This window comes from Ambystoma mexicanum, chromosome 6q (assembly GCF_040938575.1).
Source record: "Ambystoma mexicanum isolate Mex_15411 chromosome 6q, UKY_AmexF1_1, whole genome shotgun sequence".
Lineage (NCBI taxonomy): Eukaryota > Metazoa > Chordata > Amphibia > Caudata > Ambystomatidae > Ambystoma > Ambystoma mexicanum.
This window is the reverse complement of record NC_090937.1, coordinates 1,642,614,575-1,642,630,164: the sequence shown is the minus strand read 5'-3', so window position 1 is coordinate 1,642,630,164 and position 15,590 is coordinate 1,642,614,575. Positions and strand designations below refer to the sequence as shown.

The window sequence follows — 15,590 nt, the reverse complement described above, 5'->3', positions numbered from 1 at the left end:
CTTCCACAGACTCTTCCCGCTGAGGTACTCCATTCTGGCTCAGGCTCCCACACCCCACAGCTCCGGCGTCTCACCTGCCTCATTGTGTCGCCAGCATGAAGTAGGGAGTGGACAACGGCATAGGATATACTCGTCGTGCCAGAAGGGAGCGAAGAGAGCAGAGGGAGAGGCCTCTAGTGCGGGGTTGCTTGGTCCAGGAGGAAGGACCGCGTGGTGGGTGGGAGGGGATGGAATGTGGCAGGGGAGTGATGGTAGCAGTACAGGCTGTGAGTGAGCCCTGTGTGATGCAGTGGGTCATCTATAGCGGCTCTTCGAGTCAACAGAGTGCCCAATCAGAGCGGTCACTCCACACTTTAAGGTGGCAAGATTATCTATGAAAGGGATTAAATGCTATGTACTGAATAAGCTCCCATGATTCCGTGGCTGCTGCCTTCCTTTTGCATGCATTCATGAACACGTTTGGGAGGACTCTCAGAACTCTCGTGACTTGCCCCAAGAAATGTTGCACCCTGTTCCTTCTCAGAAGTAACCCAACCCCCTTTAAGGAGGCGTTTCTGTGCATTTCAATGTGCATCCTGAATTCAGACCCTGGATGCGCTTTGTGATCTGTAGAAATGAAACCCATTTCCGTGCGCCTGTTTTGTAACTAGCACACAAGGGAGAGCATAAATGCACGCCCGGCTCTGTGCTGCACGGAACAGCACTTTCCTAATGCTAAACTGATCTCCCAGGCCCTTATTCGGAACTCTTGGAATAAGCCGTCCAGGACGCCGATAGTCTCCCCTCCAGTTTCTGGCATCACCATTTTGAGGTGAGTGGCGTGCTTTCCAGCTGCAACAGCTGATCAAATCCGTCCTTTGCTGGAGTAACATGTGTGCACCAGCGCGATTGGGAGCCTTTACGAACATAGAAAAATCATGTAACGCTGTAAAGACTTGCACAATAGATTTGAATGACACCTCAAGGAGGCGGTATTTTAGCTCCTTTCCAAGCAGGGGTGTGCAAGGAGAATGACCTTGCATTGCCTGCCCTGTATCACTGACGTTCACTAGCGCCAGGCCTGTCAGTACGCCACATTCGTTGTCACAGAACATGGTGGTTTTAACGCTTGTCTAATTGAACATGGTCTTTCTTACAGGGGTGGACTGGCCTATGGGGAACTCTGGAGGTTTCCTGGTAGGCCTCTGCTCCCTAGGCTCCTCTTGAGTGGCATTTCCAATTTTACCCATAGGAAAAGGGTTGGGCTTGTTGAAAATATGTAATATAAGGCCACTTTGAAATGTATTTCCAGAGCCCCTTTTGGTTCCCAATCCACCCCTGCTTCCTTAGTGCGCCGCGACCCATGTTTCCTGGTGGAGAAAATGAACGCAGACTTTTCATCCAAGTTGGACATGCTACGGCTAGTATAAAACTGGCCAGTAGATGGCAATCGAACACCGCCCATGATGTTGACGATCATCACTTGCTCAGATCAAGATGCAGTAACTTCCTGGAGGGCACCAGCCCTCTGCCATGTTATCTGGTGGCTGCTGCATTTTATTGATCTGGTATGATTTGATTAGGCATTGCATTTATAACGCGCCCATACACACATGCCTGTGCTCGTCTACCCTCCCGCCCCCAGACGCCTGATGCTACCATGCCCTGCCCTCCCTACTTTTCGCCTAGTTAAAAGGATTTCATGCCATTGCCTTCTTTTAAAAGTTAATGCTCAGGTGGGCGCAGCTATTGGAAGTGGAAGACCTTCCGATGCGTGTGACTTCACAACTAAATACCCAGTAAAGACACGGGGACACACAGCTCACTGCCTGGGACACAACACACACCTTCCGGGGAGACACACCTCACCGCTCATGGGGACACACAGCTCACAGGGACACGCAGCTCACAGGGGCACACAGTTTACGGAGACACACACCACACACCTTCCGGGGAGACACACCTCACCGCTCATGGGGACACACAGCTCACAGGGACACGCAGCTCACAGGGGCACACAGTTTACGGAGACACACACCACACACCTTCCGGGGAGACACACCTCACCGCTCATGGGGACACACAGCTCACAGGGACACGCAGCTCACAGGGGCACACAGTTTACGGAGACACACACCACACACCTTCCGGGGAGACACACCTCACCGCTCATGGGGACACACAGCTCACAGGGACACGCAGCTCACAGGGGCACACAGTTTACGGAGACACACACCTTCCGGGGACACACACTTCGCAGCTCACGGGGACCAGGGCCGGCCTAAGCGGCTCCAGCGCCCTGGGCGAATTGTCGCCCCCCCCCAATTCCCCGCGTACCCCTGGTCAACAGAGTGTCACTTTATTTTTCATTTTAAACCTCCTCGCTCCCACAAGGCCGGGCATGACGGGGACACACAGCCCATGGGGACACACACCTCACAGCCCACGGGGACACACAGCTCACTGGGACACACTTCACAGTCCATGTGGACACAGCTCACTGGGACACAGCTCAGAGCCCATGGGGGGGCACAGCACACTGGGACACACAGCTCAGAGCCCATGGGGGGGCACATCTCACTGGGACACGCAGCTCACTGGATACACACCCCACAGCCCACGGGGGGAAACACCTCACAGCCCACGGGGACACAGCCCACGGGCACACACAGCTCACTGGGACATCAGCTCACTGGGACACACCTCACAGCCCATGTGGACACAGCTCACTGGGACACAGCTCAGAGCCCATGGGGGGGCACAGCTCACTGGGACACACAGCTCAGAGCCCATGTGGGGCACATCTCACTGGGACACAGAGCTCAGAGCCCATGGGGGGGCACAGCTCACTGGGACACACAGCTCAGAGCCCATGGGGGGCACATCTCACTGGGACACGCAGCTCACTGGATACACACCCCACAGCCTACGGGGGGACACACCTCACAGCCCACGGGGACACAGCCCACGGGCACACACAGCTCACTGGGACACACCTCACAGCCCATGTGGACACAGCTCACTGGGACACAGCTCAGAGCACATGGGGTGGGCACAGCTCACTGGGACACAGCTCACTGGGACACGCACTTCACAGCCCATGGGGACACAGCTAACTGGGGCACACAGCTCACGGCCTCATGGGGACACAGCTCACTGGGACACACAGCTCACTGCGACACACACCTTCTGAGGAGACACACCTCACCGCTCATGGGGACACACAGCTCACAGGGACACGCAGCTCACAGGGGCACACAGTTTACGGAGACACACACCACACACCTCCCGGGGAGACACACCTCACCGCTCATGGGGACACGCAGCTCACAGGGGCACACAGTTTACGGAGACACACACCACACACCTCCCGGGGAGACACACCTCACCGCTCATGGGGACACGCAGCTCACAGGGGCACACAGTTTACGGAGACACACACCACACACCTTCCGGGGATACACACCTCGCAGCTCACGGGGACCAGGGCCGGCCTTAGGGGCAGCAGCGACCTGGGTGAATTGCTCCCACCTCTTCCCCACGCATCCCTGGTCAACAGGGGGTGTGGCTACGGAGTGTCACTTTATTTTTTTTTAAACCGCCTCGCTCCGGCGAGGAGGTAATTCTATGAATAGGGTGCACTAACACCCTATTGTTCCTAAATGCGCTCCACTTCCGCGGGCGCGTTTACTAACAATGAGGCGCCTGCCGCCACTATGCCAGCTCGGGGGAGCCCTTGAAAGACTCCCTCCCTCCTTCTCCTAGATGGGGGGGGAAGAGGGGGTCCCTTTTGTTGGTGAAGGCGCCCGCGGCGGAGGAACTCATTTCGTGACAATCGATTGACATTGACTGCACCCGTCTGCTGTGCCTTCTCCCACCATCCAGCTCGGGGAAGCCATTGAAAGACTCCCCTGAGCTGGCGTGGCGGGGGTCTAATTGCACCCTGGGGGGCGCTGCGCGTCGGTCGGTCGCCGGCTCGCCCACCCCCAGGCCGAGCATGACGGGGGGACACAGCTCACTGGGACACACATATCACAGGCAATGGGGGGGGGGACACAGCTCACCAGGACATACATCTCACAGGAACATACACATCACAGCTCACGGGGACACACAGCTCACTGGGACACACACCTCACAGGCCATGGGGGGACACAGCTCACCAGGACACACATCTCACCGGGACATACAGCTCACGGGGACACACAGCTCACTGGGACACACACCTCACAGGCCATGGGGGGGACACAGCTCACCAGGACACACACCTCACAGGGACACACATCTCACTGGGACACACAGTTCACGGAGACACACAGCTCACGGAGACACACACCACCCACCTCCCGGGCATACACACCTCGCACTCACTGGGGGACACAGCTCACTGTGACACACACCTCACAGCCTATGGAGACGCACAGCTCATGGGGACACACACCTTCCGGGGATACACCCCTCGCAGTTCACTGGGACACACACCTCTCAGCCCATGGGGGACACACAGCTCACAGTTCACTGGGACACACAGCTCACGGGGACACACAGCTCATGGGCGCACACCACACAGCTCCTGGGGAGGGACACCTCACAAGATCACTGTGTGTACATTTTGCTCAGGGATATTGAATGTCATTTCAGAAAAACTCGCAGAAATTCTTGACATATATGCTTGATTTTTGATTAATAAGCATCAGTGTGCAAAGTGGCTATAGTTTCTGAGTGAAATATAAGTAGTTTACGTTTTATTTTATGTGTTTGGTTGTAGTGAGTGTGAATCTGGTCCCAGAAGGCCTTGGCACACCGAGTGTTCAGTGGACGTTCCACATAATAAGTATAGGTCATTATAATTAAGGCTCCCAGTTATATGGTATTATTGCTTTCAACATTTCCATTTGTATTTATAAATTATCTTTGAGTCAATTTATATGTTTTTATATTAAGTTATGTTCATCTGTACTGCGCAATGCTACCGCCCGGGGGAAGTCTCCAGGCGCTGCAAGAGACCAGGGTAGTGTTAATAAGGATAGGTTCAGAACCAGGAGGGACTGGCGTCTGTGGACGTTGTCTTGCATGTGGGAGTTGGTTTGATTCAAGCCCCGGCATCTTGTAACCGTATGGGAAGGACTCAGTGCCTCGGATGTGTGCTAGTGTTTGTTGGGTGTGTGGGTCATATGAGGTTAGTGGGTTTACAGTCGTGCCCACTGTTTAGTTCTATCTATAAGGGGGTCCATAGCTGTGGATGACTGATGAGTGTTTTATTGTGTTGGTGTGGATTTGTGTAGTGTCGATGTATTTATGGACTATGAGCAATGGTGTGTTCCTCTAAGGTTACTTCCAGAATCTCAGAGAGTTGGTTAAAAACGAGGATTAGATTAGTTCTCTTGTGTCTGTGTAGTGTGGTAGTCCTGTACAGTGGCGTTGGTTATGTTGGAGGATCAGGAAGGGGGAATTGGTCAGTAGATCGGTTAGTTTGACAGTGTCTCTGAAGTGCATCTTTTATTGCTGCTCGATGGATATCTTCCCACGGCTTTGGTTGCGGTCCCTCACGCAGGCCTGGAGGCTGACTTCCCCTATAGATGTGAAGGCAGGGGTTGGTTGTCACCAGTGTGTTCCCAGTTACTTGGCAGTGATTAGTCGGGGCAGTGTAGATTGGCCTGATGACCTAGTTGGCTGCTAAATGGGTACACAGCTGGTATTATAATAAATATGAGGAAGTGGTGATCTACCGGGTGGCCCTACTTATGTGCATCAGCAATTGTAAGGGTAATGCTTTGATTTAATGCGTTACCTGTCTGGGATTCCCAGAGTTCATGAATTGCACGTGGGGCGTCTTTCCCTCAGTCTGTCTGCTGGTTGGCAGCTACTCTTTGCAGATCTTTCTACTTGTGGGCATGGCAGGGGGGTGGGGAATGTGAGTGGTGGGGTATTGTTATCTGTGATCTCGTCCCTTAGTGTATCTCTTAGGGTCCGCGATGCCATTTTCTTTATTCTTTTTGCTGTTGACCTTTAGCGCTTGTCATTGTCTGCTGAATAACCAGGTTTTAAGTTGTTTCCTGAAGGAGATGTGGTCTTCTGTAGTTCTAATTTCTTTGGGCATGGTGTTCCATAGGTTAGAAATTAGACGTGAGAATGTTCCAAATGTCCTCTTTTCGTGGCGACTGGTCTTGGCCTGAAGGAATTCAGCTCCTTGTCTGTGTATGGATTTATGGGCAATACAGAGGGCTTTCAATTTGTTGCATTCTTTTTTTTTACTGGTAGCCAATGGAGGCTTCTCAAAACTGGAGTAGTGTGGTCCCTTCTGTTTAATCGTAGGAGAATCCTGACTGCAGTGTTTAATATTATATTTGCTCTTTAGCAAATAATATACAAGTAGTGACCGGTTTTGCCTAGCTGAAACTACCAACAGACCAGCAAAAGCACTCTTGCGCTCTACCTCTCCTCCCAGTAACGGATCTCCCCTTCCAATCTTTTCAGATCTGCCAGAGCATCTGCAGACCATGAAAATGGCAGCACCCATTAACATAACCTAACTAGCGCTTTTCTGCATGTCTTCAAATTAAAAAAGTAGTCCTTTGATGACTGTAATAGTAGGCTCATAGCGCTGAGTTCCTGCACTTCAAGCCAAGATCCATTTTCACCTCCTACACAAACAGCTGCTCCTTCTGCTGACCTGACCCATATCTCTGGGCGAATCCATCACCTTTGTACCCTCTCCTTTCTGTTACTCTGCATTCACTACCTGAATAGCCAAGAAAGGCACATTAATTTCCCCTTTTTGCAAACAATGATGTGTACAAATCAGTAAAAGCGGAAAACTGGGAGCTCTAATTATAAGAATTCTCTTTTAGATGTGTGGGATTAACAGGCCACAGTACAGTAAGTAAAGAGTATAATTCGGATTATCTTCCTTCGATACTTGGTTCTGTGATGATATTGTCCATGCACCTGGTGGAGCTGATGTGGAAATAGGTGATATCTCTAGGAGTGTGTGAAATTTAAATGACGTCTTCTTGGTTGGGCAAAATTCCTAGTTTTTTACTTTACGAAACTATGCATTTAGTTCTAGTTACGTCTCTGGTGAAATTGCAGGGAAAAAGACTAGAAAAAACCAATTCGAGTTTGTCATCCACAAGCTGGAACAATGTTTATGCCTGGCTGAAAAAAACATTCTGTCAAAAAATATATTTGCAGGATTTTTCATCACCAAAAGGGAAGAATTCAAATTTTCATTAACGTGCAGAAGAAACATTCAGCAAATGTTTATCTCGGGGTGTATCATTGCGAAAGTAAATGAAAGCGCAAGTAAAGTGTTTCAAAATGTTGCTTTGGGTTTCTGTTTGCTGAAAACGTCTCCAGAAAACGTTTGCTGATCTTTTTTAATATTTCTTTAAAATTGCCAAACCTATTTTTGTGGAATTGACTATAAATTTACTGATTACACACTCTCTATGTTGCACATTTCATGAAGCTGACAACGTTTTGGGGACCATGTTCATGTAATTGTCAGAAGTGAAATTGCCCTACTTTGCACAACTCTTGATATAGCGCTGTTCGGTGTGCAGTAAGATGGGTGCAGTCTAGGATGGAACTATAGCAGTGAGGGTGAGAGCATTAGGAAAACCAGATCACTGCGCTGATCATGGCGTTTATAAGGTCTGGATCCTGCTTCCGCCGGTGCAGCACCAGCATGGTGCTGACAAAGGAACGACAACGGAGCCAGTGCTAGTCTTGACTGAGGAGCCGGAAGCAGCTCATCCCTTTTATTAACGTGATCACATGGGGAGCCATGTGACCACAGCACACATTGGGAGATACCATGTCCCCCTACAGGGGTGACATGCAACAGTTAGGTTGTGTGAATGAAGCGAGTCACTGAAACGTGTTGTCACTTGGAGTGCTGATTTATGGGCATATAACGTGCCCTGGTTTGTTAGCATACTGAGTGCCTGATTGCATACAAAGTACCGAAATGTGTTTTAGACTATGAAAGGGACTTTATCAAGATGGATAATGTTAAAGTGCTGAGCCTGGGGTCTTGGTGGAGAGTTCCAGAGAAATACATTTGCTGGATAGTTTGCGAAGGGGCCAGTGAGGCCTCTGCAGACATGAGCGGTCGCAGCGATTTTTCAATGGAACTACGCCAGCTCAGTGATATATGGTATATTATATGATAAATTATTTATAACGCGCTCAATACCCAGAGGCTTCTAAGCACGGACCCGGGGATGAAACCTGTGGTGCTCTGTGGTGTCTTGCTTCCAAGGCGAGCACGTTGCCCCTGAGCTATCATTCCGAGAGAGCAGTGAGGCGGTAGAGGTGGGTTCTGTTAATGTACCCCAACTCCATTATGACTGCATTACAGTGACTCACGTCAGGATGATGGACTCCGTGTGTGCGAGTGTAAAGGAGCAGGGTAACCAGGCTGTTTTGAGACTGGCGCAGTGGTGTTTCTCTTATTGTTTTTGTCATTGCTGCAGTGTTGATTACTAATAGGCGGCATCCAGTACCAAGAACGTGTCTTCCTGGTTAGTTCTTTAATTCTACAAAGCATGACCCAGCCATCGTACTACTGAGTTCTTTACAGTACAGAAAACGTTATGGGATAAAGAGAACATAAACCAGTGGTGAGAAGAGTTTGGGAAAGCATGGAAGGTCCAGGGTCATTTTACTGCGGGTCCCGGTTCCTGTGGTGCATGTCTCACGCTTGGTCTTCCAGCAGCCCCCTAGACTCCTTATGTATTGTCTACACTAGCCTGCTGGCTAGAGGCATTGCTAAGGGGGGGTGGGATGGCAGAGAGAGCTATAGCCCTGGGTCATTGAGTTGTAGCCCCGGATAAAAGCTTAGGGGCTACAACCAAAAGTCTAGATAGCCCCAAGCCTGACAGTCCCGACACTAGCGTAGGGCCGGATCTTTTCCAGACCTAGTAACATTCCTGCTGCTGGCATATGCTATGGGGGTTCCTTGCCCATCTGCCCGCGGTTATTCTCTGCCCACCTTTAGACCAATGATTTTGGTGCCCTCTGCCCATTAGTGCACTTACTGTTTCTGAAGTCCCAGACCAGTCCATTCTCTGTTTTAGCATGGGGGTGTCCTCTCGGTCTTCCTGTTTCTTTCTTTAGGGCAGAGTAGTTTCCCGTTCTCCTCGGGCATGGGTCCTCTCTCATGAGCCCTGTTATATGTGGGGGAGGATGGGTGAAAAGCGAGGTGTTGGGCTTTGTGCACCTGTATTAATCCCCCCCCCAATCTTTTTCTCTTCCCCCACCACACAAGCAGACCTCTCAATTCTGCAGCCTCTGCAGAACAGTGGCTGTGGTAAGTCATACACCAAAGTTAGAACATGGCAGTTTAGCGAAAAGGAAAGATAAGTGTCAGAATGAGTTGCAGAGGCAGTAGGAAGAGATGCGGGAGTCACAGAGCAAGGAGGACACACAGAGAAGGTGGTGGCCTCCTCTCCAATCAACTTTACTCTCCACTCCGTGTATCCGCTGCGTCCATGTTCTACTTCGTGTAAACCCCTCAGCCTTGGCTTCATCCTTCTCTGGTCTCACTGCGTACAGCCCTGCGTAGGACTGTGCGCCGCTGGGAAAAAATCCCAAACTTCAGTTGACCTTACTACCCTTTCTTCTCTCTACCCATCTTATGATCATTCTTGGTTGGCTGCTAAAAAGCGCAATTTCTCTGATGTTACTCTGTCTCTTACATCATCCTCGCCATCTTTTTCAACTACTCAACACTATTCTCCTCCTGACCCTTCCTTTTCCCTCTCGTTATCCTCTTCAGATTTCGCTGATTATTTTCACTTCTACGAACTTGGTGCTTCAGTCCTCTTTTTATTCTTCCCCATCATCCTTCCCTCGTTCCTTTCCTACCCTTCCTCCTTCTTCCTCCTTCACTCCTTTAACTGACTTAGTAACTGTTTTGTTAGAGGATTCAATTCAACACTACAGCTAAGTCAATGCCTAGTCTGGGATACTGAATGGAAACCCTTATTGATATATCTTTATGTCCAGTTCATGCGTTCTGGATGACTACCCCTATATAACACCCCTCTCTAGGAATCCCCCTGACCCCACTGAGCCAAGAAGTGGTTCTGTTTTGCAATTTAAAAGGTTTATTTGAGAATTTGAACAATATAGATATATATCACACTTTATAATAAATTAATAATTGGATATGACACTTAATCTGATCGGTAATCAATAATGGATAGTCTGGCACTAGCACACTTGTAAATAGGAACAGAAGAATAAGGTGGTAGAGAATACTTTATATCAGTTCAGATGGATGTAATGTTGAATGAAAAATGCAATACAGAAAATACTCAATATGATTTCAACAAAACAATGCAATCACTTTTCTCTGGCAATCCCCTCCCCCCTTTTATGCAATGCAAGGAAATGGAAGGAAAGCACACAGTTCTCAGAAATGCAATCAAATGTAATTCAGTTCACCCCAGCAAGCTTAGACCACAGAAGTTGGAACACAGGCCCAAAATGCTTTTACATGTGCTGGCAATGAAGTCAAAAATATGCTAAAATGCTTTTAATTCCCTCTTGAGATTCAGGGTGAGTGGTATCAAGTTAATATTAGTCCAAGGAAGCTTCTGTTTTCACACGCGGAGGAATTTTCAAATCGTGGTTAAATTCGTGCGTGCGTTTTTCGCGATTGCGGCAGAAGTATCGGGGGTAGGAATGCGGTTCTAAGTTCCTAGGAAAGCCACGATTCCCAGCTTTCAGAGGAAAGTTACTGCAAGTCTCTAAGACAAACGGTCACGGAGATATGAGCGATATGGTAAAGGTCGTTTTTCAGATTTGAAATGTTAAAGTTCAAAAAGACAAGTGACAGCTAGCAACTAGAAAATGACAGGTGACAGCTTTGCAAATGACAGGTGACAGTTAGGGGACAGTTCTGGTTAGATTAAAATAGATTGAATTATATTATTTTAACTAAGAGATTGGTTCTGCACAGTTCTACTAGGTACTCACACTATATTCTTGAATTAGAATGGGCCTCGCCACGGATCTGGTCAGGTTTTAGACTGGACTCTGGTCTGGTCTCGGCACTTCACAGTGATCTGGGTCAGCTCTCTGGTTCTGCTAACAGCGGTCTGGGTCAGCTCTGCTCTCTCTCTGGATTCTGGAGATTGATGGATTTGAAGTCTGGATCTCTGGATGTGGTATGGTCCGGCAGAGCGCGTTGCAGCAAATGGAATTGAAGGTCCCTATCTGTCCTGACTGTCTGCTTTTATGTGTTTTGAAAATGGGTGTGTGTGCAGCATCACTAGGCTCTACCCCTCTCCACTTGTCATTGGCCACTTCATCCTCTTCCCCTTGATTGGGGGAATGAAATGAAGTGTCATCATGATGAGGTCTTTTTATGATACAGAGAACCCACCCCTGTCAAATTACACACAATCTATATTTTGACCCAAAAGACATATTTGCACAGGTACACATTTGTTTAAAATTACATGCACCCTTCACATATCACAGGAGGTATACCCTGTCCAAATCTGCTCTTCCTGGGTGCTTGCATTCAGAAATGGCAACATTTGCACTTTTTAACTGGTTTCGCAATATCGGACATTACCCCAAATTTATACACATGTGCGCAAGGAGTATGGACATTACTTGATGAAGTATCAGACTTTTAACATGCATACATTTTAAGTAATACCCTCTTAACTGCTAGTTTGCCCCCCAGATCATGCCACCGGTTCTAAAAACCTCTTAAAATGTGGGCAGAAAAATCACAAGAATTATGGTATCATTTAAATAATTTTCACAAGTCCGCTCTATGAGTTATTCATCTTTTTCTAAAACCATATTCTGGCTACAGGGGTGTGGTTTCCCCCCAGCACAAGGTTGAATTTCTGGTTTTTCCAGTTCTGCCAAGCCAGCTTGCTCTCACAGGCAGTGCTCCTCCCCTTTACTTCCAGGAGGAAGCCACTTTTTATTGCCCCCATAATAAAACATTTGCCTGAGTCAGGACAGGGCTTTGTTCAATGTCCTGCAGAGCCCAGGTAATTCAATCAGGGAAGTGTCATATCCCTTTTGGTGGGAGCAGCAAAAGGCAGATAGGCCTGGGAACACAGCTGTTGTGCAAGTCTCAACTCCTGTCGGGGGTAGCTGGTGGGCAGAATTCACTTCCTTAAGCCAGGCCCCAGCTAATGTCACTTTTGTTCCCCAGTTTAAGTCAAGACAATTTTTTAGATATGCAGCTAGGATGCTGATTCTAAGTTTAAAACTATGACATTTAAACAATTGCAACCTATGTGACACTCAAAAGTAGGTCACTCATTTCTTTTAAACATTTAGGTTTTTAGTGTCTTTCAGTCCAAATTTACTTAAACTGCTGAAATCCACAGCTCAGCCAGTTTTTGGGATTTAAGAAAATGAATTCCCCACAATTCTAGGTTGCTTTTGGCAATCAGCATTGCCATTCCCAATGGTTTCAGGCTACTGTGTGGGTAGTCCAATGGTGATTTTAGGCAGTGCCCTTCTGTGCCCATAACATCGGCAAAAATGAGTGGCAGCCTATTCTTCATGCATTTCCCTGTGCATTTTCTGGGAAGCTCTGGCCATCATGATGTTTTCCATGTCAGTACTGCACAGGTTTGAGGTAGGGCCCGGATGCATGGGTAAAAACATCCCACAGTTTCTCTCCTCTCTCATGCTCACACTACTGCCTCTTCCCTTGCACCTCTTCCTTTCTTGTGGATTCCTTCCATCAATCCATCCATCCTCCTTTCATTCCATATCTCACTTGTTTTATGAACATCCCTCTATTACGAGGGTCTTCTTCCCATCTTCTTTCAAACATGTGTCGGGGTGCTCCGGAAGGGTCCCCATGATTACGAGGGGTATATGTTGCCCTTGCTGTATTGATGACTGGGGTGTGGTGGCAAACTGGGCGCGATGTTGCAATGGTCATCTGTATCAAGTGTAGTCACTTATGGATGGGATACGTTACTTTTAATGTTACTGTTTGTCTAGAATTGATACAAATTAAACTATCTTGCTGCGTGTTCAAATGTTAAAATCGTAACATGAACACACTCTACCGAAGTTGTGCTCTGAGGCACGTGGAAACTGGGAGACAGAGAAGGTTTCAAAGCGCATTCGGAGCAGAGCCTGTCATGAAATCCCGCAGTAAAGAAAGAATAATATTTATAACATTTACACACGGGTGAACATATACAAGATGTTTTAATGAGAGTTTATATCAAGTTGCTTGCAGTGGGGTTTCGCAAGTTTATTCGGATTTTAAAGTAGGCAGTTGCAGGATGCATTTTAGGTCACTGGGAGATTCTGGTTTTACGGGCTTGGGAGTTGACCGAGGAAGAATGAGTCATCCAGTAGAAGGTCAGTCTGCGAACAGGACAAAGGCTTATGGGTTAACAGTACAGCAAGGAACAGATGTAATGTTGCTCATTGCATTGAAGTCGCTTAGAGGGGGTTGACCATTTGTTTGGGCCGGCAATAAAGATGGCGCCCGAGGCCAAGGTGTCAGGCGGTCAATTGTTTTCACCAGGTGAAATTGGAGGCTGTTCGCGTTGAAGTAGTGGTCGTATGAATTAGAATGTCTTGAGAGGAGACAGAAGTCTGAGGTGGATGAGATCGCAATCGGTAGTTCAAAGATAAACTGTTTGTTCAGCCCTTCCTTGTATTGCTAAAATATCCAAGTGGACTGTGTGCAATCAAACTTTTTTATATGTGAGTGTTTCATTTCACCATGATGTCACGACTTACCTAGAGTATGATTTGAAGATTGTTGAGAACCAATTATAAAGAATGAATTTGGAAAAGATGGATCTTCTTTCTAAATGTTTTGTCCAATCATGTTTATGGGGTGTGTGCCGGCACCTCACACTTGCTACCCCATGTGTCCCCTCTGCACCTCACTCTGTGGCTTCTGAATGCCAAGCCCACATACCCATGCTCCAATATACTTCTAGTTTGAACAATTGTCAAGACTATCGATCTGGGAAATTTCCTGAATAGATATTGCGCTGATCCTTGGTCTTGACTATAGCGCATCACTCCCGGAGTCCTCGAGTTCTCGAGTGGGCACCTCACCCGATTGCCGCAGGCTGGTCATGTTATTTTTTCATCTCTCTCAAGGGATCGCTCTCGACGAGATGCCGAAGAAGAAAGAAGCTCAGAGCCTGAAAGCCACGTGCTTGAACAGCATCGCCCAGAACATGCAGACTTTGTGGCTCAAGGACTATGTGGACAACTACATCGACGAGTACAATTTCCTGTACATTATCGGCCCCTTCAATGAACTGGGTGAGGAGTTCTTACTATGTGATGCCTGATGCAGCGGTCTATCACGCAGACATAATGAGCAAATCTTTAGGAGATTGTATAATCACCATTGATTCATAAAGAAGCATTTGCTGTGTCTAGGTAGACTTTAGTAAAATGATTGGCAAGTATAGTGTAGGTAGGATAGCCCCTATAAAGGCACTGACGCTACTCAGTAAGACTGCTAGAGAGTGAAGTACAGGTATTGTAGCCCCCATAGAGGCACAGACTCTACTCAGAATGCTAGAGAGTACAGTAAAGGTATAGCAGCTCTTATAGATGCACTGACGCTACTCAGTAAGATTGCTAGTACTATAACGGTATAGCGGCTCTTATATGCATGAAACGCCTACACCCACCCCATCTCACCACTGTGCCTACCGTGACTTGTCTGCTTTGGCACGCCCATGCTGTGCCTCCTGAAGTCCCGGTGGGCAACTTCCCTGCTTCCGCTGCCTGGTTACTGGCTCTTGGCATGTGGGCACTGTGGACCACAGCAGAGAGCAACGGGCAACAGCCCTGCTTCCGCTGCCTGGTTACTGGGTCTTGGCATGTGGGCACTGTGGACCACAGCAGAGAGCAACGGGCAACAGCCCTGCTTCTGCTGCCTGGTTAGTGGCTCTCGGCATGTGTGAACTGTGGATTGCAGCAGAGGCCAATGGCCAACGGCCCTGCTTCCACTGCCTGGTTAGGGGCTCTTGGCTTTTGTGCACTGTGGATTGCAGCAGAAAGCAATGGCCAACAGCCCTGCTTACGCTGCCTGGTTAGTGGCTCTTATCATGTGTGCACTGTGGACCACAGCAGAAAGAAATGGGCAACAGCCCTGCTTCCGCTGCCTTGTAAGGGGCTCTTGGCATGTGTGCACTGTGGATTGCAGCAGAGAGCAATGGGCAACAGCCCTGCTTCCGCTGCCTGGTTAGTGGCTCTTATCATGTGTGCACTGTGGACCACAGCAGAGAGAAATGGGCAACAGCCCTGCTTCCGCTGCCTTGTAAGGGGCTCTTGGCATGTGTGCACTGTGGATTGCAGCAGAGAGCAATGGGGAACAGCCCTGCTTCCGCTGCCTGGTTAGTGTCTCTTGGCATGTGTGCACTGTGGACCACAACAGAGAGAAATGGGCAACAGCCCTGCTTCCGCTGCATGGTTAGTGGCTCTTGGCATGTGTGCACTGTGGATTGCAGCAGAGAGCAATGGGCAATAGCCCTGCTTCCGCTGCCTGGTTAGGGGCTCTTATCATGTGTGCACTGTGAATTGCAGCAGAGAGCAACGGGCAACAGCCCTGCTTCCGCTGCCTGGTT

At 48.6% G+C, this 15,590-nt stretch overlaps 1 protein-coding gene across 1 annotated transcript in view; it reads left to right on the top strand.

Annotated features, from left to right (window-relative positions):
* Positions 1 to 15,590, top strand: part of LOC138516956 (uncharacterized) — an 87,210-nt gene that overhangs the window by 30,676 nt on the left and 40,944 nt on the right. The window contains exon 2 of the mRNA XM_069632432.1: positions 14,107 to 14,274. Within this exon, the coding sequence (XP_069488533.1) occupies positions 14,124 to 14,274 (151 nt within the window). The 5' untranslated portion in view covers positions 14,107 to 14,123. The remainder of the gene's footprint in view (positions 1 to 14,106; positions 14,275 to 15,590) is intronic.